This window comes from Pezoporus occidentalis, unplaced genomic scaffold (assembly GCF_034315485.1).
Source record: "Pezoporus occidentalis ecotype Australia unplaced genomic scaffold, CSIRO_AGI_Poc_V1 ctg80, whole genome shotgun sequence".
Classification (NCBI taxonomy): domain Eukaryota; kingdom Metazoa; phylum Chordata; class Aves; order Psittaciformes; family Psittacidae; genus Pezoporus; species Pezoporus occidentalis.
In genome coordinates, this window is record NW_026916159.1 from 2427901 (window position 1) to 2451427 (window position 23527).

Below are 23527 nucleotides of genomic sequence, written 5' to 3' on the forward strand. Positions count from 1 at the left end.
TTCACTGCACAGAACTCAGATTAGCAAGGCCCCAGTTATATGCATACTTTCAAAAGAAGTTAAGAACTAGTGAAGCTGAATCAGTGTGTAAGAAAAAATGTATTTTTTAATAGGAAGTACAGAAGTTACTAGAATCTTCCTCTACAGGACTTGCAAAAAAAGCCTGTAAGTGTGCATGCTTCTGAATTTGAACTGTAAGAAGAACAAACCAAACCCCTCTTTCTCAGCAGCTAGCATTTTAGTGTTGTGGAAATGCAAGTGTTGTAGCTTTGATTATCTAATGACATGACCTAAAATTTGGTGGGATGTGTAATATCTTTTATTGGAACTACTAGCAGGGTTCATAGAAGCCCAAAACTATGTTCTGCTTAGTTGATTACATACCATTACCCAAACTGGCAAACCCTGGCTTGCTCATGTAAATTCCTTACGCTAGTCCCTTATTTGTGTTGGAGGTCACATGAAATTATCTGTCTTCCCTCATAAGCCAATGTAATTCACTGAAGGAGCTTTTAAATACTAAATGTGAACAGAATGTGCATCCTAACTGCAGACCAGAGCAGCAGAAGCTGGGTTACTACTCTCGTAAGTATAACAGCAGCACATGCCCAGCTCAGAGGCCCACTATTACCTCACTTGTAAAAAAGCAAACCAAATTATTTTTAAACTTGAGGAAATGTATAGCTTCCTTCCTGAGTTTTGTTAGTTATCTCTGCATGATTTAACTCAGAAACTGGGGCTGAGCCATTGGAACAATCGTTACAGTTAGCCTATTGCTGCCCATTTAATGCAAATGGTTTGGGTTTTTTTTACGAGATCATGAATCAGACGGTTTGAGACTTTTTTTGTTAGTGAGAATAAACGCAGCGTGGGCAGAGCCCGTTTGCAGCTGTACCTCCACAGTGAAGCACCGGAGCAACTCCCCTCCGACAACATCACCGACAAACTTTGACACGCCGACGGCGTCTTCCACCGTTCGAGTAAAGCTACTATGGTGGCTGGTTCGCTGCGGAGCAACCCTCCCTCACCCACACGATGTACATAGAGCCGTCCTTCTTTCTCCCTGTTTGCAAACGTTCCCTCCGGCCTCTGTTTTCATGTCACCCAGCGGCAAACGGGGACGACCCGGAAAGGTGCAGGGTGGGGAGTGCCGGGGCCGCCCCTCGCCTGCCCGAGCGCGGCTCCTGTTCCCAACCGCGAGACTGCGCCCCGGGCCCCGCTTCTGAGGCTGCGGCGGCATCCCCCCCCCCCGCGGTCACCCCCGCGGTCTCCCTTCGCCCTCCAACCCCGTGGCCCCTGCCCCGCGGCCGCGCCAGGCGGGGAGGTGCTGCGCTCCGCCCGGCCCCCGCCCGCCCCGCCGCCCGCCCCTTGCCTGCCCGTCTGTCCGGTCTCCCTGTCCCGGGCCAGGCAGCGGCGAGAGGAGCGCGGGAGGGAGCAATGTCTCACGGGGGGCGAGTGATCCGAACCGGGGTGAGCAGCGCGGGTCCCGCTGCATCGCCGGGCTCCACCGCCGCCTCCTCCTCAGCGGGCTCGGATGCGGAGCTCATGGACGGCGCCTATTTCCGCTCCTGCGCCGGCATACTGAAGGTGGCCCAGATGGTAAGAGACGAGCGGGGCAGGGGATGGCCGTTGGGACCCTCGGCGTTTTCGGGCGTCGCGCTGTTCCTCGCTGGGCGTTCCTTGTGGCGGTGGCTGTGGGGATGCCCATCGGGCGTAGCTAGGGTCGCCGTTCGTTGCTGCATTGACCGCGGCGGTTTTGCCGCTCGCTGCTCGCGGGAAAGAGGGAAATAAATCCAGGTTCCTCTGCAAAACGAAGCTTTAGGGTCTGTCAGAAGTACGCCCTTCTGTTCAGACAAACCCACGTGAGCCCAGAGCGACGCCAGTTTTTCGAAGCACCAAGTGATACTACCTTGATAATGGTAGCGTGGCGACGGTGAGTATTAACAACTTTTTGCCAGTAATAATAATGGTAACACCATGATGCGAAGGCACATCGTGCTCCAGTGGAACACCTCATTCCCTAGCATGGGTGAGCTTTTGGAAGGAAGTGAGGCCAAGTGCCAGTGCCAGCACGTGCACTAGTCTGGTAAGGGTGGGCACCATGGCTGAGGTGTTAGGCTGAGGTGGGCACCACTCGTCCAGCTGGCTCCATGCCCTGTCTGTCAGAGACCTCAGATAGAGAGGGGTGTGGGAGACGTATAGCTGAAAAGCAGAAATTCCAAATAAATGGATAGTAGAGGGCTGCCAGGACCCGAGCTGATGCCTTAACTTGACTCAATGCAGGAGATTTTGCTCCATCCAAATGCAAAGAGGATTAAGAGGCAGATATTCTCTTCCTCATTTCTATGGCACATAATCGTCTACAGAGTGATTTGTCAGTTTAATTACAATAATGGCAATGAATAATGGCTAGGAAAGACAATGTGTAACAATACCTCCTCACATACATTCTCATTCTGCAAAAACTTGTACTTTGATGACATTTTATGCTGCAGTTGTTCCCCAAAATCCATTTTTGCCTTTATTTGTCCAGTCATTTTTTTAAACTTGTGTAACTTATTAGCATCCAGACTCCTAAATTGACATTAGAAGTTAGGAATCATTCTTCTAGGTTACTGTGAAGTAATATAAGATAAATAAAGTTTTTCTTTAAAAGCCACCCAGTTTCTTCCAGTTTTTTAACAGCCATCAGCTGCCATTAGAATTGAGCCTAGAGTATCTTTTTAGGAGACAAATTACATTCTTTTAAGCATGTGTCTATGTTGCAAATGAACACATAGTCCTAAAAGGGTAGACTTGTGCTTTGCTGATGAGGTATAAGTCTATTTACCTTTTGCTTTCACCACTGTGGAAAGAACAGTTCCTTTCATGGACTAGAAATGCCTAGTCCTCTCTGCTCTCCACTCTGCTGTGGTGTCACTACAGCTATGACCTGTGACACAGCTAGCAGAGGCCTGCATATTTGTGCTGAAATTTCAGGTTCTGGTGCACATAGAGTGTGTCTATAAATATTTTTTCTGTACTCTATGTAAAAATATGTAATTTTGTGTAATGCTTCACATACTTTACATAAAGTAATATTTTATCAATACTGTTCAATATAAAATTAATCAGAACTTAAGCTAGCAGCTTTCTGTGGTAACTTTAATAGGAGTTAAAATAATGTAAATTAGTTCTCCTTAGGACTCTTTCAGCTTCACCTTCCTACATTTTTCTGCTTTCCAGCTTGCATGTAAATAACATCATTAGGAATTACCTCAGGTATCTAAGGAACTTTTGGCAAATTAACTTCTTTTAATATGGTTTCACAATAATGTCCTTTTCTCAAATAATTTCCTAAGAAAACTAAACGTTCATGCTGCAGTGGGTAGAAGTAATCAGTATAGTTTAGTTTTAGATTAACTTCTGCACCTGGTAAAATACGTAGAGATAAATATTTTCATATCTCTCCTTTATCTCTTTTCAGACAGTATTTCCACTGTATCCATGGGTCCATTTGTATTAGCATTAAGTTCTTCTAGTAAGAAGTGTTTGCAGTATCTTTCTTTGAAAAGAACTCTTTATGCTAAATCTATAAACATTCCTGCATTAGTGTTAATGTGGCTGGTGGCACTGCAGTCTTGCTAAGAAGGAGAACCATTATGCTGGCAGGGGACAGCAGTAAAATCTTTTGGGTTAGAGGGACATCACATTAAACTGCATACTGGGCCTCTGAATGGCCGTGGTTTTGAAAAGGAAGCATTACTGCTTCTGTTTTCTCTTTCTTCCTCAATCCCTTTGACCAAGAAGAAGGATGTGAGAGAGAACAAGAAAGAAACATTTCATCATTTACTGTAATATTAAGGGCTGTTTGCAGTGTTTGCAAGCTAAAAAAAAATAATCACTGTATGTGTATGGGCATGTGCATGAAATAATTCTAATAGATGACAACAATATGTTATGGAAATCACACAAAGGAAATGGAAGATACAGCTGTTGTTCTGTGCAAAAGATCATAACATAAGGACTGAAATTCAGCAGTCCTGGACAAGATGAAGAGATAGTGCAGTGATCTGGTGATTACTGAATTGTTGCTAATATCCAAATGTTACCAATGCTTTCTCTTTAAATCCTGAGTGCTGTGGTGTCTGGCATAGAATGAAATTAGGAAGTAAAACATGTTTCTTACCTGTAAGCCTGCACTAATTCCTGTTTTTTTGTTTGGTTAGTTGGTTGGTTGTTTTTTGTTGGTTTTTTTTTTTAGAATTTCTTTAACCTTGCAAACATGCACTTTATGCACTGGGTGCCTGGGTTTCTAATGCTTTGGAGTGGTCTGTAAATATTTTGAAGATAAAATGGAGGAGAAAGCATAGTTCTGTGACTTGTGTATTTTACATCGTAGTAAGACAGTTTGAAAGCTGTATTACTAATGTTAGTAGGGGCTCCATTTTCAAACTCTGGTCTAAATTGATGCTTTGGTTTTAACAGGAAGTTGTCAAGTATCTTCAACATCTAACCCACTTCACCTGGTTTAGCTTGATGGTGGTTGATGTAGCTTTTGCCTTGTCTTTCTTTTTTTTTTTTCCCTCCACACCTTATTTTTTCCCTCTCCCCCTCCCACCCCTCCTTATTTTTTTGTATTTGCAGCTTTGCTAAGGTCTCATATTCACAGGGATACATGCAGGATCCCGTTGTGGCCACCTTGGTTCTATAGCAGCAGCGTACTAAGTGTGTGAGTGGGTCTGTGTCAGTATGCACAATTCACTTACACCAGAGAAGTAAATAACTTTAATTTTAGCCAGCTTGGCAAAATCAACATACGTGTTCATCTTCAGTATGCCACCTAATCATGCTGATCTCTTTGAAACACGTTTGCTCTGTGTCCATGCTACTGCTGGTTAGTTTTATTGTAAGACTTTGTAGGAACATATGTTACTTACCTTGGCAAGTTCTCAGTAGATGGGTTCCTTGTAGCCTTTTGGGGCATTATGTGCCCTTAGAGACAGCAGTATGAATTTGCATTTGTATTGTCACCAGGGTGGCTCAAGTAGCAGTGTTCATAGGTTGAAGCAAGTCTGATCAGCAGAATTTCTTGTGGAGCCCTTACATACCTTTTTGCATTTTTACAGCTGAAGTCTGGAGGATGCCATAGACAGTGTACTGGACTAGGTCCTGCTTTCAGTACAGCCCATGTTTGACACTGGAGCCTATAGAGGTATCCCACCATCTTAGAAAGCTGGCTGGTAGGAATAGCTGTGATTGTATCACCTGTCCAGAGGGTCCAATGCAGAGATTTGCAAGAGTGTGACCAATACAGACTGAAAAGATAGAAGTGTTGAGAGCTCATATGTAGAAGGAGAGCCAGCACAGCCCATGCTTGTGTAGGTCTCTTGGGCTTCTCAAACTGTTCTTGGACTTTTTTGACTTTTTTGCCTTTCTTTCGCCACCTTCAGGTTGGGCCAAGCTAACTTGGACCAACCACTGTTCAGACTGAAGGTGATTGTTCCCACAGTGACACTGTTGTTACTGAGCAGACAATAGTTCTGGCACAGTAAGTACAGCCTCAGAATACAGGGTGGTTGAAGCTAAAACCAGTGCTGATTCTTTCAGCTCAAAATGAACCAGGAAAGAGCAGATTCACCAGACAAAAAAGAAGAAAATCAAAATTATCTTCTCAAGGCTGAAGAAAAAAAATACACAAACAATTGCAAGGTAATAAAGGATAAACTCAATAAAAGTTGACTTAACAACATCATTGTAACTTTTTAAAAATGCTAAGGTAATAGTTAAAGCTTTTCTGCTGAGTATCTGTGTAATTTCCTAAGCATGTCTTGACAAAAGCCATTGCATATTTCACAAGTGAATGGTCAAGTAGACAGTCTGTAATTCTGAGTAACTCTGAAGTGTGCTGAAAACTCTCTCCATTATTTGCATACTGACATACAGGTGAATAATAGTATTCAAGAGAATATTAATACATCTAAAACTGAAAACTAGAAAATGCTTGTAGTTAGATTTGCTGGAGCCACAATCAGTTTCTGGATTGGATGAGGTGTTGGATGACAACACACAAATTTGCTGGAGAGCTGTATTCAGAGGAAGGTAAAATATGAAAAGAAAGCAAAATATTTTAGTGGAAGAAAACAATAATTAATAAAAACCATTGGTACAAGAAAAGAAAATACACAAAAGCAGATGGTGCTTGGAATGATTTGAGAACTACTTATATCCTCTCACTTGATCTTGGGCCTGAAACACCTTTCTGTCCATGGAGGTAATTGAAGTAAAATGTCTCATACTTTGCAGCAGCACGTCAGTAATGCGTGATTTTGCCTGTATAGCAATAATGCTGCTCAGTCAGAAGAGAGGGATTCTGGTGATATGGTGATATGCTGAAACTGTAAGCCTGTCTCTGGGTCCTGTGCAGACTCCACTCTCAACTTTCCCATACTATCATTCTGTCTATAATTCTTCCTAAGGAAAATAATGGCCAAAGTAGCAAGTGTGGTGAAAGTTGCTGGATGCTAACCTACAAAGCTTAGATTCAAAAAGTTCTGTGTTCTGCTTGACTTTTCATCTGGCTGATAGCAGAAAACATGAAAAATAATGTCATAAGAATTATCAGTGGTGTCATGACGTATTATACAGAAAGTCTTACCTTGAGGCATTCAGGAGGCATTTTATATTTGCAAAGAAAACAATAATTGATGAAAACCACGCCAAGAATGTGCAGGTGTCTTCAGTCTGCAACTGTGTGATAGACTACTGGCAGAGCAATAAGAAATGGGACATGTTTTTTTAGCACTGAAGTTATTTTCAAGCCAAAGTCAGAGCTGTATGTTGTAGCTGCCAATTATTTTTGTTATTCTACTAGAAGCTGCAGTAAAAGGACCTTGCTCGACATGCTGAGCAAAGAGAAAAAATTATCTAAGTCTTAGGTGTCTTGAGAGTAACAAGGAGCACTTGAGTGAGGAATGTCCAAGAATGGTAACTAAAACCAACAAGTCTGGGAAGTCCTGTTACTCCCATGCCAAGATCACACAAACAGGCTGGCTTGGCCAGTTGTGGTTTTTCCATGCTCTGGGTGGCCATTTTACAGTTTCTGCCCAGGTAATTGCTTAAGAGCTGGGAGCATACAGTGTGTTCTGTGTGTGTTAACCGGGAAGCACTTGATGGTAAGTTGACACAGTTTTATTTGATGAGACAAAACTCCACAAGCAAAACTTGATCAGTTTAGTGAATTTTCCCTTTCTGTCTTGCCTCCATGCAGTCATTCTGAGCTGCACTGATGCAGTTGTTCACAAAGTTACACAGTAAACCAAACCAGGGAACTGATACAGTTTTACTTCAGCTCTCCTTCAGCTTTCTTTTTCCGTAAGAGTTTTTAAAGAACAGTGCAGCCATAGAGACTACTGTCAGCAAGACCAAGTGTCTGGCACATAAGGGCAGGAACTACATAAGACTGAAGTGGTTCCATGTGCTTCAAACCACAAACTGAGAATGTAGTCCTTTTTCTCTTGGGCAAGGAAAGGTTTTGTACCATCTGTTTTAATTTCTATCTCTTTCAGCAAAAAAAGAAACTAGTAATTTTCCTGACATTGAAACTGCTCTAGAATGCTAAAAAAAAAAAAAAAAAAAAAAATCAGCTCCAGTACATTTTGTGAAAAGACAATTATATTCATTTTTAAACACCAAAGAATCTGTTCTGAATGTGTCAGTGAAGGCTTTATTTGTCTGCTAAAGGAGGCTTCCTAAAAGCACGGAGTTGGAGCTACCTTTCCTTGCTCATTTGACCTATCCATTAGACTTTGCTGCAATACTTTCATTCATTAGCAACCTGAGTGCATGTAGTGCTCTTTGTTCAGAGGCAGTTGTATGGAGGAGGTTACTAAGCAGGGGTAGCAAATACATATTCTGAAAGAAAGAAACAAAAAAAAAAAAAAGAAGCCTAGAAATTTACCACATCACCTGAGATGTGTTTGGCATGCTTGAAAGAGCAGAGTGAAGTACTGGCAATGGTTTCCTGACACATTTGTTTTACAGGAAGTTAAATTTGCAAATGCCATTTAAAATCTTAATCAAGTGTGCATGGTGTCCATGGACAATAAGATGTGGTGAAAAGCATGATTCTTACTGCTGTTTGACTTTCCTTTAAGATGGGCAAGTGCAGGGTATTCCCTGTCTTCACTCTCTTTGGAGATGGTATCCCTTTGAAACTCTCCTGCCACAGAGAAACAGAAACCAGGGGATTCGTTCATGCCAAATGTGGTCTCCATCTGCTCAAAGCCTGTAAGTGTTAAAGAGCATCTTGCCAAGCAACCTTCACTGGGTTCCAGGAGTGTAGGTGCTGGAATAATTTGCTGTGTCTCATCATGACCCTGTAAAGCCATGGCCATACCTCAGTAAGGGAAGTATACCTGACCATGAGGCTCTACTTAACAAAGTAATGCTCTGCATTACTGGGGTATTGTCCCCCAAAACCAGTGTTTGCTTACTGTGAGTGTTTCCTCCATTCCCTTCCCTGGGGAATCCATGTGAAGTATTCACTCAGTACTGCGGCTGGGTTCTCTCCTTTGTGCCATTGTGATGTCATATGCGCTGTGGCCTTGTCCTCCTATTTTGTGGTGAAATGTAAAGTATACTGCAGCCAGAAATTTCTACATGCTGTACACAGAAATCAAACTTTAAACCAGCTGTGATTTCCTTTCTCCTACCTGTGAGCGTCCTCTCTTTTGCATAACTTGGATTCTTAAGGGATCATCATGACTGAAACAAATCCCAGCACTGTGATGCTCTAATGTGACAAATGTGTTAGTGAGTAAAGATGTGTCTGACTGGTCAAAATTAGGTGACTGCAGCTTTCAATGCCAAAGCAAATATAGCTGCTCTTCTTGCAACAATAGCAGCAGCTGCAGCACTTATGGCTTCTCCTGATAACAGCTTCACGTAAGGAAAATGAAAGTGTAATGATGACAAGATTGAGAAGCTTCTTCAAGGGGGAATTGTCTTAGAATGGTTGTGGTGGGTTGTTTTGTTTTTTTTTTTATTTAAAAGAAAGCCATTAGTGAGTTCAAGAAAGAAGTACTGACTGCTGGGAGAGAATTGTGCTCTTAGTCTGAGACAAACACCAGCAGAACTACAGAACAACTTAGCATGCTTCCCTGTAAGTCTGTAATTACGCTCTGGAAAGACCACTTCAAGAGCTCCCTTATCCGTTTGGGAAAAACACAGTCCCCAGTTGCTGCTTGTCACCTGCTGGCTAATTGAGCCTTTTGTAGATAGCTTGAGTCAAGCTTCCTAGTACACACAGGAGTGCTGTTCCAGTATGTTTAAGAGCCCTGCCAGTCTTCAGGCAGACACTGAAAGCTGTCAGCTGCAACAGTGCCACTGGGGAATCTTATCTGTTCTCATTTTCCCCCCTTATTCATCACCCTTCACTTCTCTGGCACCTCACCAAGTATCAAGTGTTTGCATGATTCTTTTGTGTGCTAAGGCCCAGTCTGATCCGGCAGCCAGGTTGTGATGATGCCTGTTGTTCTGGAAATTGTCATGATGTTAGCATTTTTGGGAACTCACACCTGTTTTTACCATTATGATGTGCCAGTGCAGCTACCAACATGGTCTTCAGTGATATAAATAGGTCCTCCTTTGATTCAAGGAGATCTTGCTCAAGGCTCCCTTGCCTTTGCTGGAGACGACAGATACGAACTTTTCAACTGCTTTCTGCGACTGCCAGATGTTAGTGTGGTGTTCTTTGGGGCATGGGGAGCTATGGCAGGTGTTAACTGAAGATTTAAATCAGTCAAGCAATAAATGCCTCAGACAGTGAGAACAGGTTGTGTTGTGAGCGGCATCTGTAAGGACAAGTGATGAGCAGATTGCCTGCTGAGGGTTAGCAGCTGTAGGCACTGGGAGGTTTATGAAGTATTCCTTATTGGTAACATTTTTCAGGCAGATGAGATTGCATATGCTTTTAATTTCTTGTGCATCTAGACTGATAGTTTACTGGAATGATCATTGCCATGAGGTGTTGGTTTGTGTTACGTGTTCATATTTGAGTTTTAAGTACCTATATGCTGTTAGATATGTAGATATGTATATGTTAGATATGTATTGGATGTCCATGTCAAGGGGCAAACTTTGCAGCTTGCCTTACAAAGTTGGTGGGTATTTGTTACTAGTAAGCACTGTTTACCCTGGGCTCAAGCAGTCAGCCAGTCTGAGCCAAGCTTGGCTGGGCAGCCAATGTGGGCTCCTTCTCTGTAGGTGGCATTGCCATGCATGGTTGGTAAATCTATATTTAGACAACCATGAACTTTATCTACAAGAGCTCTATAGTTTGCAATTAAGGATTAAGCTCTTTCCATATTGTATATTACTGATAACACGGGGCTTTTCTGACTGTTTGAAGGGCAAACAATACTGACAACCCAAACAATGTATCTGAGAACTGTTCAGAGTAGTGGTTTTAGAGGTGCCTTGCTCCTACAAGCTCTTCTTCCCAGCTAACTTAAAGCAAGTATGGTTGGTGAGGTGGCCATCTACCTGTCCCAAGGAGGGCTCCCTCTCCAGACCCAGGGCTGGTGAGCTCTGTTGCTGCTTTTGCAGTAGCAACCTTGAAGAACAAAGTTCTCAAGCAATGCTTACATACCTTAGGTGTCTTTATGCTTCCATGAGCATGTATATTCCTGTACATCATTATTGGATTCCTTTCTGCCATCAAAAGCCACTATTTTGCCATTCCTTAAGGCAGCTAAGACCTCTTGATTTTTAGGTTCTCTCAAACCCACTTTTGTTGGCCAATGGGTCTCCTCCTCTTGGTCTTTTTCTTGCCTCAGAAGCACGTTGTGTGCTTGAGGCAGTCTTTCTCTGTTTACACAAACCTACTCACACTATTCTGTCATTCTGCATGACTTTTGGGTTTACCAGACCAAAAGAACTGTCAATATGGCTCTCCAAGAGTATCTAGATGTTGGAAGATCTGCCTTGCAAAGACGAGAAGTTAACAATTACAGTTTATCGTACAATTTCTGAACATGCTTGCAAAGTACAGGGGTCTCCTGGGTTTGTCTAGAGGAGCACCTCCAGTCATTGCAGGTGTCTAGAAGGACATAGGCCTCTGTTTGAAATCACAATGTTACAGAATCACAAGGGTTGGAAGGGACCCCTGGAGGTCATCTGGTCCAGCCCCCTGCCAAGGCAGGGCCACACAGACCAGATTACACAGGGATGTGTTCAGGTGGGTGTTGAATGTCTCCAGAGAGGGAGACTCCACAACCTCCCTGGGCAGCCTGTTCCAGGGCTCTGCCACCCTCAGTATAAAGAAGTTCCTCCTCATGCTGAGGTGAAACTTCCTATGTGTTAATTTATGGCCATTGCTTCTTGTCCTGTCACTGGGCACCAGCCTGGCACCATTCTTCTGGCACCCACCCTTGAGATACTTATGTGCATTAATGAGATCCTGTCTCAGTCTGTTTTTCTCAAGATTAAACAAGCCCACCTCCTGCAATCTCTCTTTGTAAGGGAAATGCTCCGGACCCCTCATCATCTTTGTTGCCCTTCACTGGATCCTCTCCAGTAGCTCCTTGTCTTCCTTGTACTGAGGAGCCCAGAACTGGACACAGCACTCCAGATGTGGCCTCACCAGGGTCAAGTAGAGGGAGAGGATCACCTCCCTTGACCTGCCGGCCACATGCCTCCAAACCAGAAAGCAGCTGTGTTTGCCAGAGTTAAAACCCTGCTAGGGCATTTGCTGCATTTAGAATTCTGTTCCTATCCTTTGCAGACATGCAATAGTCAGCTATGCCATTAATATTGTTTTGCAATGATTTTCATGTGTTTTGGGAATTGTTTGTGACATTGCTATGGCACTTGTGCAGTATTACTCAATTATCACTTAGGTTGCTGCAGTATTTTGAGTGTTGCATCTTTTATGTAGATAGGAAAAACTGATAATGCTTTTACAGTTGAAATGTTTTAAATTTAAGTTGATTTAAGTGTGGGGTTTTTTTATGAATTAATTAACTGATGAGAATATAATGTACTCTTTGCCATGTGACTATAAAATCTTTGCTTTCAGTTAATGACACAGAGGATTGTATGGTGCCTTTCAGTGCACCTTTCAGGCAGCTGTGAGATTGAGGTAGCGCGGTAGTTAAGATGGCAGTGGTGGGACTGAAATATCACATATACACTGTGTAGGTAGGCAGAACTGAATTGTATCTAGTCAGTGCAAAGAATTGCCTTTTTAACGACCATGCTAACACCCTGTAACAAGGGCTCTTCAATAATGTCATTCATCTGCTAGCTCTGTGATTACCCCACATATGTTTCTACCTCTGACTGAGGACTGTGCCTGAGCAGGCAGATAATTTCTTATTAATAAAGAATACCACTTGCTTGTATTTAGAATTGTCCTCTTATCTGAGTCATAGAGGGTCTGAATAAGATTATTTTGCCTTTTGTCACCCTCCCACCATTTTTATCTTCAATCAATGCCCTGTGGACAGTGATACACAAGAGAAGTCACCTATCAGAGGCCAGGCAGCCTCCGTATTTTAGCTGAGCAGCCAGACAAGAAGGAAATTTGCTGAGACGCAGGGGCTGAGAGGTTATTGTGCAACCAAAATCTGACTGCTTCACAGAGCCATGCACTTGGAGGCAGCTGATTCAACCTGTCATTAGTGAAGTCTTAAATGGGCTGGGGTTTTTATCTTCTTTTTCTAAAAGGGGATTGGCTGTTATAGCTGACTTTTCCAATGCCACCCTGGAAGAAGGAAATCTCAATTACAGCAGCAGTCAATGCTGTTGCTTTAATTAGGCAAACCAGTCTTGCATGAACTACAATTGTAACCTTGGTCTGTGCTTCACTCATCTTTCTGTTTTGGGAAGCTGTTAAACAAAAAAGTTCTATTCTGTCCAGAAATATGTACTTAATAATGTATAGGTGTTGCTTCACTGTGTTGAGGTGCAATATTCAGACATGTACAGCTGCAGTCAGTGACATTTCTCCAGGGCGTGGTTCTCCTGATAGGCTTGGTTAGGAAAAGCAAGTGGAAAATTCTACTTACTATCTTGGCTGGTGTCACAAGCTGGAAACTTTGACTTTTATTTCATTCAAATGCAAAAAGCATTTAGCTGTTATTATACTGGGGGGGGGGGGGGTGTGTTTAAAGGCTGTGGTAAAACTGCATGAGAGTCAGTGCTTTGCTCCAAATCTGCAGACACAGTTTCTGTACTATTGCTTGCACTAGAGCTTGTGTAGGTTTTAAGAATAGAAATCAACTATTTTTTCATCATTTTTGTGGCCCTCTCCTTTCAGATTAAGGAAGAGGGATGTTAAGCAGTACAAAGGTTCATCAGTGCTTCAGCAAGTGCAGTGGAGAAGCTCCCTTATTAATACTGTTTTACAGCATCTAGGGAAACAAAAAAGCTGTTTCTAGGGGGTTAAAGAGAAGAATGGAAAGGAAATGCACTCTCAGGTATTACCTACTACCAAGTGGAGACTGGTAAACCAGAGCTTCTGCCTGCAGTCTCTGTACAGGTCTAGTGATGTGCTGAACCAGGGGTTAAAGAGAAGAATGGAAAGGAAATGCACTCTCAGGTATTACCTACTACCAAGTGGAGACTGGTAAACCAGAGCTTCTGCCTGCAGTCTCTGTACAGGTCTAGTGATGTGCTGAACCATGTTCCCTGGCCTTTTTCCTTTGAATGGTGCTAATTTTTAGTTAGCTAATTGCAGCACATGTCTGGATGCAAGGCAGTGGAAAAGAGAGCTAGGAAACATTCTATGAGTTAATGGTAGAATTATGGTGCATTCACATGTATAGAGGGAAATCTGGATGGGAGAGAACGAGGTATAAAGCAGCAGAATTTGGACTGTAATGTAGGGAAAGGAGAGGAAAGGGGAATAAAGAGCAGAAAGGAGAAACTGGAGACAAAAAGTCACAATACAGCTTATCGGAGTGTAGCAGAGGTGAGTGCAGTCAAGAAAGAAAAAATACTCTGAGAAAAGCAAGAATGTGGTTTTACACTGCATGATAAAACGATTCAGTAAAAGATAATGCAGCCCTGGGTAGATTATACATGCTGATGTGTGTGTCACAGTATTATGGTGAATCTTTGAGGTAAGAGTTACAGTGTTTCTCTAGAACTGGGCACCTCGAAGCTATTTTGCTTCTTATCAACTTTATCTTCCCTCCCTGCTATTTAGCTGGCATTTCACATCTTTTTTCTATACAGGAAAAGAAAATGGTTATCCATAGTTAATAGTTAACACAATCAGACAGCAGTTTAAGCCTGTCAGTTCAGTATATGATCATGGGATTTGCAAACACCATGTTCAGTTCCTTTGTGCAATGAAGATTTGTAATGTTCTTTGTACTACCATAGCAGCTGGAAGTCCCAGGCAAAGAATGAGCTACCCACAGTGGGTTAACCCCAGTCAGCAGCCAAACACACCAAGCCTCTCACTCCCTCCCTTCTCCTGAAGATTGGGGAGAAAATAGAAGGGAGGCAAAAAAGACACATGGATTGAGATAATGACAATTTTGTGAGGAAAACAAAAGCTGCACATGCCAGGAAGGCAAAAAGAGGAATTCATTCACTTCTCCCCAATGGCAGGCAAGTGTTGCCACTTCATGGAAAGCAGGACCTCAGTGTGTGTAATGATCACTTCGGAAGACAAATGTTGCAGCTTTGAACATTTCCCCTTTTCTTGAGCTTTTATCATCATATAGTCTGGAATATCCCTTTGGTCAGTTGGAGACAGCTGTCCTGGCTGTGTCTCTTCCCAGCTTCTCACCCTCTTACAAGCCTACTTGCTTTGAGATGAGGGAGGGAGGAGAAAGCAAGCCCTGGTGCTGTGCAAGCGCCGCTCAGCAGCAGCCAAAAGATTGACATGTTATCAACAGTGTTTTAACCACAAATGCAAAGCACAGTGACATGTAAGCAGCTGTGAAGGCAGTTAAGTCTATCCCAGCTACACCCAGTACATCGCCACTGTACGGAGTGTTGTACAGGCACAGTGGGAAAAGGTCACCCTTACTTCGCAGTCATTAATAGAGATGTGAAAGAAAGCTGGATATGGGTGAGTGATGATGTGTGGTACAGAACAGTCAAGAATGGTCAAGAGCATGAATTGTAAAGTATCCTTAACATCAAAGATTATTGCAATATCTTGTGCGTTGTGGGGGTTTTATGACACATGGTAACAAAGCCTTTTGTAAATAAATAAGTGACAGTTATTAGGAAATAAAAAGCAATTCCCATTTTCACGGTAAGCCAGGGCTCTCGTTGTTTGTTTTGTGTGGTGTCACGGCAACAAATCAATGAAAAAGCAGCCCTCAAAGATTAACCTTTTCCTACTGTGTCAGTTCACACTATGAAGGAAAACAGTCACCTTGACCTAGATGCGTGTTAGCGGTGCTCAAAATCTTTGCCGTATTTACATATCTGAAGTGTTTTGAAGGTGAAAAAATTTTGTGCAATGCATGTGAAGTCTTTATTAGTTGTCATTTGGCAAATGGGAGAGCTGAAGCAGCAAAATCCATGATTCACTGGAGTTCAAACAGTAAGATGGTTACAAAACTGGGGTCAGAATGTAAGAGCCGGTGACATTCAATTACTCCCTTGTTGTATCGTTGTTTGTCTGTGGAAATGTGTCTGTAATGCTCAGAGCATTAGGCTTTCCTTTAGAGTAGGTTCTTGTTAATATTGGAGATCATGCTGGATTTATGTTTGTGCAGGTAGCTGTGTCTGAGAAACATTTAGCTCTCTCCAAATACTGCAAAAGAATTAAGTATTGGCAATAAAGCCAGAGTGTTATTTATTGCATCCATTAGAGCAGGACTGTAGAAAAAAAAAAGATAATACAAAGCACTTGCACAAATTGATTCCTGAGTTATAAAATTGTTCTGCTGTCTGACAAACTACAGCTTTCTACCACATGGTCAGAAAATGCTCAGTGGTGCCAGCTGGCCTGTGGGCACACAGACAGCAAAGCAAGTCCTTTCTTGTGTTATGGGTCCTTCATTACCCTCAGGGCACTAGTGTGGACAGTTGTATCTGTAATCTCTTGACTGGTGGGCATGCACATCTGCTTGCCCCTTCCTTGGAGCTGCTTTGAACTTGCTGGCTTGGCCAAGGCTCTTCCGTATTTACTGGCACACGGTGGATGGTCTTGCACCCTCAGCAGTTTGTAGATGATAAAAAAGAGTAAACTATGTTTTGTTTTTGATAGAGCTGTGCTCACTACAAAACAGAATGGAGTTTAGGCTTGAGAACTTATGTCAGTGCTATTCAAGAGCCAACATTTTCCACAGGCATGTTGCAAAGGATTTGGTTGCCTTGCCTCCAGCTCAAAATAGGGAAGAGAGTGCAGGCTCTTACCATCTTCCCTTTATGATGCCTGTTCCATCTGGTAAGGTCTTGAGTACCTCCTGGCAATTGCTGACTGCCTTTAGCTCACATTGTCTTCACTGTGCCATAGTTTCAGTATTCCTAAACACAACTCATGCCTTGCTTCAAATATCTGGTCCAATGGGAAGTCAAGAAGTGGATTAGTTTAAACCAACTGATTTCTGTGACACAGAGTAAATACTTCATTTAAATCAAAAATCCCTCCCTGGAGATGATTGATGCTTGTTTTGCTTTTCAGAAATAAGAAAACACGTAGATAGTAGTGTCCTGCAATGTGGCCCTCACCCTTTTTGTAATGCAGGTCTGAAGCCTGGATATATTTGTGGAGCACATTCAAATATTCTAATGAGACTGACCATCCCTTGACCTGTACTTCTGGTCTGACTGGCTTGCTGGCTGTGGGATGCATGTCTGCTGCTCTCACAGTCTGTGAAATACTGTATTGAAATGGAAGTGGCAGTGCCCTGATTTTTCTGTGCATCTAGTTTTTATTTTCAAGATGCATTAACTTGCTCCCCTGAGCATGGATACATAAAGAACACTCATAATATTTGATGATTTTAGTGATTTGCCTTTCATTTCTCTTCTCTTTCTCTCTGTGTGTGCTACAAATTGACTTCTAAGATACATGTTGAACTGTCTCCTGGACAGTTACATATTAATCATTTAATCTTTCAAGTTCTCTGGGAGCATTCTGGGAATTCTAGGGGGAAAAATCCAACAGTCATCACCCAGTATATCGTGATAAGCCAATATCTGGTGAAGGAACTTTGGTATTGTCACTTTTAAAGGAAAACAATATTATGTGGCTCTATTTCCTACATTTGTTAGCGTTCTTTTTCAACAGATGAGTTTTAAACTCAGACTGTACCTGCTAGCCATGCAGGCAATATAGTGTGGCAAACATGATATAGCTTAAATAAAGTTGTTGATATGGTCCTGTGAAATAGCATTATGTGCCTCTGATCAGAGAGCCCTCTTTAGAAACTGAACATCAATCTCATGTTGTGAAATTTATGCCAAGAAAGGAAATCTGTGAAAGACATACCATCTCTTGCCGTGCACTGATTTCTCCCTACTTGTGTGTTGAAGCACATATAAGGTCAAGGAAGGGATGTTCTTTACTAATTGGTTTTGGAATTAATTGTAAAGTACCTCTGAAATGGAAAGCACATTTGTTCAGATTCATCTTTCTACCCTGTTCTTAGTAGCTGAGCAGATTCCCACCGACTACTTTGGTACCTTGTATCTTCTTATCTCTTGCGAAATTTTTACGTGTGTATAGAGCTTTCGGTTGCCCTTGAGGTTGCATGTGTTTGGCCTGTCTGCATAAAACTGGGAAAGTGAAACTTAGTTAACATTACAACAGGGAAAATCTAGGCTATGTTGTTTTGGGTGTTGGGTTTGGGTTTTTTTTCCCTTTTAATCTTAAGGAAATTATTCCAATAATGGATGTAACTGGTTAGGAGTTTGAAATGAGTGTGCAGGACAGGATGGTACAGTCTTGAAGTACCGGCTTCCTCAGACAGTTTTTTAATGTCTTAGTGAAACAGTTAAAATGTGAATCATTACTGCTTCTGGATGGCTTTGGATGAACTAAAAATTACAGTGGCTGAAAGCACTGACAGAGTCTGTAGTAAGAAAATATTTGGGTATATGCTGGGTCAATTTATTTTTATCACCCCAGCTAGCCAGGCTGGCAAAGCAGCAAGATCAGTAAAACAACTAGCTTTAGATTAAAAAGTGAAATAAAATAGCTTCTGTGCTTTGCAAGCCTGAAGCCTGAAGATAGATACACAATAATGCTGTATGTTTTTTTGTGACAGTGCTAAAGTATCAAAACTTTATAGCTATTGTATGGGGGGGGGGGGGAGGGGATGAATTAATCAGTTCCTCCAAATGTTTATGTTATTTGCCCTCATATTACTTTATAGTCTGCTTATTCTCCTTCTCAGTAGGTGGTAGAAAAGGAAGGGTAAAACTGTTAATTTAGTTGCATTCAAGTCCTCTGAATTTGCATGTGAATAATCTCACCAACTGGCAGTAAAGGTGCCTGTGGCCAGGGGCACTTTCATTTTCACAGCTTTCAGTGATTTCCTTCTGAAAGTGAGGTTTAGATGCTTCAGCCATTGGTACAACTGCAGGCATTCAATGCTGCTTCTCCGAGACTTCTTCAGGTTGTATTCTTCAGACTGAAACTGCTGCTTTCCTTCTAGCAGTTGGCGCTTTCCCCACTCTTCCTGGTTGTTATAGCTCATTTTAACAGCAGTTTTTAAAACATTATTACCATGCTCATTACTTTGTCCTCCATTTTGTTGAGACCTGCCAATTTACATTAGATATTTGTCCTCTCTTTCTAAGTGGCATTTTATTGCATTTAAAATCATCTTCATGGCCCTCTGAGGCACCATTGTAAAAATCTTTAATGTGCCTTTTGTCTTTCAGATCTCACTGGTGGTTGGATTTATCAGTGTGAATAATTCTCCATGGACAGATTACAGCGTGTACAGCTACTTTCAGATTGTGACCATGTGTGACTTGGTTATGATTTTGTTCTTCTACGTTATCCATATCTTCAGAATCTACAGGAAGCTCACTTGCGTTAGCTGGCCACTTGCAGTAAGCCACTTAAGATAGTCTGGGTTCCTTGCCTCTCTGGGTTGATGGCTTGATTACTTAGTCCATTTTCTTGTGCTATAACACATCATTCTTTTTCATCTTTGATGCAAAACCTTTTGTTGCTTTTGTTATTAATATTCAGTTGAGCACATGCTGCAATTGTTATTTTTTTAAGCTGATTTGGATCTGATCCTGCCCTCCTTTACACAGATATCAATACAGACTTACTCCAGGAAAGGCAATAGTGTTATTCTGAGACAATTGAAAAGAAGCTACTGATTATCAAGCCTTCAGCAGATGGGTCCCAGATTATTTATAGTAGCTAAGAGATTGGTAGAGTCAACTAAATCATAGCATTAGAATTCCCAAAATAAAGTCTGTGAGTGCTATGTAAGTCAAGTGTGTCTCTTTTTGATATGGTTTTAGGTAACCTAAGCAATAGCAAGAAATAAGAACCTCAGCCTGATTTCCATAGCCTGGGTATTCCTGGGCTATCCTGCAGGATATTCCTACCTTGTTCCCACATTTCCCCTGCACATCCATCTCTCATATCTTAGCAGAGAACTAACAAGCAGCACAGAAAATGTGAGACCTGAACTTCCTCAGTAGCTCGGGTCAGATCAGCTAACAGAAAAGATTCCTGTGTCCTAGTGTGGGATAACAGATTTTAATAACCCTGTAGAATACGTCTCCCTTATGTGCATAATAACATGTCAGTTCCACAGAGGGAGGACCAAAGGGATGGGGAAAGCCAACTAGAGAGATATAGAGGGGTTTTGAAATCCAGGAAGTGGTTGTATGGCGTTTAATGGAAGCTGTGTAAGCTGTTTACAAATCTAAGAGAACTGTTTGTCCGTCCATCTACTGCTACCCAGAGGGAAATATTAATTTTCTTTTTCTTTTTAGCCAAAGAATATGGTTATACTTGCACCCCTTCTTATTTTCTTAAATGTGTACCACCACTATCTGTCTCTAGAAAGTACTTCTTTATTTAGAGATAATACAGATGCAGGGATTGAAATCAGCAATGAATGACAGCTTTGGAAAGCAGCATTTAATGTGTGCATTGCTGTTACAGGGCTATGCAAAGGCTGCTTTTGTTTCTTGTTGTGTGTTTAATCATTCCTAAATGTTCCAGAGTCACTAGTGAGTTTAAGGCTTTGCAATTTTGGGCTACTCAGCTTCAGATAGCTTTATGGAATGTGATGCTTGAGCACTGCTTTTCTTTTACAACCAAACCCCCTTTCAGTCACATATATAAGTATCTTTAGAACAGGATAGGAAGACCTGCAAGAGCCTCTGGGAAATTACAGCTAGTGTTTGGCCGAGTTTCCTGATGGGGTCTCCACATTGCAGTCAGGAGTGTTATCTGCAGTAGTTAAAGTTGCAGTTGTTCAAAAGGTTGTTCATCACTGACAGCTTTTAAAACTGGGAAGTATTTCTCCAGAGGGGCACTCTCCCGATCATGCCAGGGGCTGGCTCTCCACCTAATTTTGCCTTTGAGGGTTCTTTTGCACCTTTGCCCATCCCTTGGATTCCTTTAAAATAATGGCCTGTGTACACTGTACACTCTGTTATTTGGTGTCTCTAAGGAGGCAATGACATGCTTAAATTGCCTGCTACCTGGTGGAGAAGCCTCCTTACAAAAATAATTTATTCTAGCAAAAGCAAGATTTGAGCTCTTACTTACCTGAAACAAAGTCACAAATGAGGAAATTAAGTTGCAGTCTCAGAGCCTAATTTATGGCAAAGATCCTCCTCAGTTATTTATAAACACCTGAGCAGAGGGAAATCGTGTTATGGTATGACACACTGGGATTTCCTTGGATAGTTTCCTTTTGAAACTGTTTTCTCTCTCATTTGTTTAGGGACAGAATCTCTCCTCTCCCTTATACACGGCATTTGCTTGGCTCATGCTGGTGGTGCAATGCAGATAAAGGAAGCACTCCTGCTCACCCCAGCATGCAAAAGAAGCAACCCATGTTCAGTTTGCAAACACCCATATTGGTTGCCATAACCTTTGAGGATTCATAATCTAAATACATAGATAACTCTTGCTTATAACAAGGTGAAATTGACTCCTGGACTGATACTTGTCACACTGGAGAGGAGCTTACACGTGGTGCCTCAGTGGTCTCTCAGGAAAGCCCATGGCATCATGTTTTACTGCAGCTGCCCTTGCAGACTTAGGAGCCTGGGTGTTGGTTATGAGTGTCTGTGTCTGTGTTGTGCTTCTCATGACCTCCCTTCTGCTTCCAGTCTTGGTTGATGTAAGCTGCTAGTAAATCCAGCAGTAGATCCGCTGCTTACTTTCTAAGGTTATCAGAAGTAGGAGCATTTGGTTTTCCACTTTAGCTATTTATTGCCATTTCATATAGGCTAGAGAAATATGCCGTTAAGGCTTCTGCCTTCCTCCAGAGCTGACTCAAGGTGTGTACTTGATGCTTCACCCTCAGTAATGTACCATGTTGAATTGAAAGGATTGCATCCATACCAGTAAGCAGATCTTATTCCAGTGACATTAGTAGACCTGAAGATTGATCTTTTTTTGAACAGAAGTTCAGTATGGTACAAAATCCACTCACAAGGTATGTGTCTCTCTCCACTCCCTCTCTCACTCCTTTTCCCTCTTTTTCTTCTTTTGACTGATGTTTTGTCCTCTGGGTTTGAGTAACCTCTGCCAACTTGTTTTCATTCTGAGGCATATCAAAATGCTTTCGTAATCAGCTTCCCTTCTGATGCAGGCTGTGCTTGTCTTTACAGGAGTTTCTTCATTATCTAATCGGTACAATTCTGCTTCTCATTGCATCGATTGTAGCAGCATCCAAGAGTTACAATTTGACTGGACTTGTGGCTGGAGCGGTAAGACTGACACTTTTTTGGTTGCCATATATATTATGTAGGACATCGGAAATCTATTACTTGTAATATAATTTTCTTACAAACTTGCTTTGCTTGTGTCTTGGTTGGGTAAACTACCTGCTAGTTCATTTCAGTGAATGCTCTGTAGCTCAATGCCAACAAAAACATTTTGTTGTGAGACTCCAGACTCACCACTAAAGTGGGTGTTTTTCCTGTCAGAGAGTTGAAACCAAAAGCCCTCTACTTTAACTCATAGGAACTAATGTGTTTAGGGAAGAATTGAAACAATTCAGTTTTGACAAATGGCTGTTGCAGCAGCTAGAAGTGACTGAAAAGATTTCACCCCAGTCTTCAGCTTCTGACACCTCCTGCTCTTGAACAGAGCCTTGTTCAAGATCATTTCTCCTGAGCTAAAAGCCACTGAGTTTCTGGGCTGACTTACTGAAAGATACTCTCTGCCTCTGTTGGCTTTAGAGAGAGAGGAATGACTTCTGAGTGTGGGCAGCAGTATTTTCACAGCAGCATTTTCACAGCAGCAGGACCTGAAATACAACTCCTCCAGAATAAATAATTGCTTTCAGAAACTTAGTCTTGATGATGTAAACAGACGAAGACTTGTTTTACCTGACTTGTTTACTTGGCAGATGTCAGGGAAAGACTCGTTTGAATGGGGCAGTAAAAGAACTATAATCAAAGATGTGAGAAAAAGTCTTTTCTTTATTGCAGAACCCAGAAGTCTACAAGGAGAGACTATGCTGCTGCCCAGCTTTTTCTCCCCCCTGGTATAAGACCCTCCATCTCTCTTTCTGTTGTTGTTTTGATAAGACGTAACTGCTTATTACAGTACAGAAACGCTTATTTTTTTATTATATTGGCAGAATAGAGTAAAAAAAAAAATCACATTTTTGAGACAGTTAACATCGTAAAATACATAGCTGGATATAGAGGAGTGTCCATACATTCATGGAATATGTGTCATCTAATGTATTTGTGGTTTGTTTGTTTTCACCTCCAGACTTTCGGGTTCCTAGCTACCATCCTTTGTGTTTTAAGCATATGGTCTTCCTACAAGGTTTCGTGCATCACGCAGTCAACCAGTAAGTATCATACTTTGTAACTGCAGGAATGCTTCCCAAATGAGTATTTATACTTTCTGACACAGGGCTGTATCTGCCTGGAAGGATTTATTAACGTCCTGTTGCTTGTAACTCAAAATTACTCATAAAGTAGTAATTCCATATTTTCTGTCAACACAGAGATATTACCACAACTACCAACAGCTGTTAACTAATTACAAGGGCAAAATAACTTGCTTCTAGCAAGTGGTGAATGTATCAGTGCTTCCTCTTCTCCCTCTCCCACCCCCTACCAAAAGGTTTCCTGTGTGTTCTTTAATCAAGTAGATTAATTTTTTTGTGGCAACACAAATGACACTGCCTTCCTTTTCAAAGATGCATCTGTATGACTTCTTCATCACTGTGAGATGTCTGCCTTACGAAACCGGATACCAAAGAGGAGCGGCCACTACTGAGGAAAGAGCATAGGTATTTTGTTACTAGCCTGGACAGCCAGTAGCTTTTGAAGACCTACCTGAATATCTATGCAAAAGAATGTTGTGAACCAACGTCTTTTTGCTCTCTCTGCTTCA

General features: G+C 41.9%; 1 protein-coding gene and 1 long non-coding RNA gene across 2 annotated transcripts; both read left to right on the top strand.

The window, feature by feature from the left end:
- Window positions 1-1359: 1359 nt before the first annotated feature.
- Window positions 1360-23527, top strand: CMTM7 (CKLF like MARVEL transmembrane domain containing 7). Its single transcript, XM_062603572.1, has 5 exons — window positions 1360-1599; window positions 18844-19017; window positions 21781-21879; window positions 22895-22976; window positions 23331-23527. The coding sequence occupies exons 1-5, from the start codon at window positions 1438-1440 to the stop codon at window positions 23342-23344; spliced, it is 531 nt and encodes a 176-aa protein (XP_062459556.1). The 5' UTR covers window positions 1360-1437; the 3' UTR covers window positions 23345-23527.
- LOC134155911 (uncharacterized) lies at window positions 1874-2659 on the top strand. The gene is made up of 2 exons (XR_009961771.1): window positions 1874-2073; window positions 2111-2659. It is a non-coding gene; the product is annotated as an uncharacterized LOC134155911 (long non-coding RNA).

Coding starts and splice junctions, on each gene's coding strand:
- CMTM7 (XM_062603572.1), top strand. CDS start 1,438: ATGTCTCACGGGGGGCGAGTGATCCGAACCGGGGTGAGCAGCGCGGGT. Junction 1,600..18,843: donor TACTGAAGGTGGCCCAGATG/GTAAGAGACGAG, acceptor TTTGTCTTTCAG/ATCTCACTGGTGGTTGGATT. Junction 21,880..22,894: donor CTGGACTTGTGGCTGGAGCG/GTAAGACTGACA, acceptor TTTCACCTCCAG/ACTTTCGGGTTCCTAGCTAC.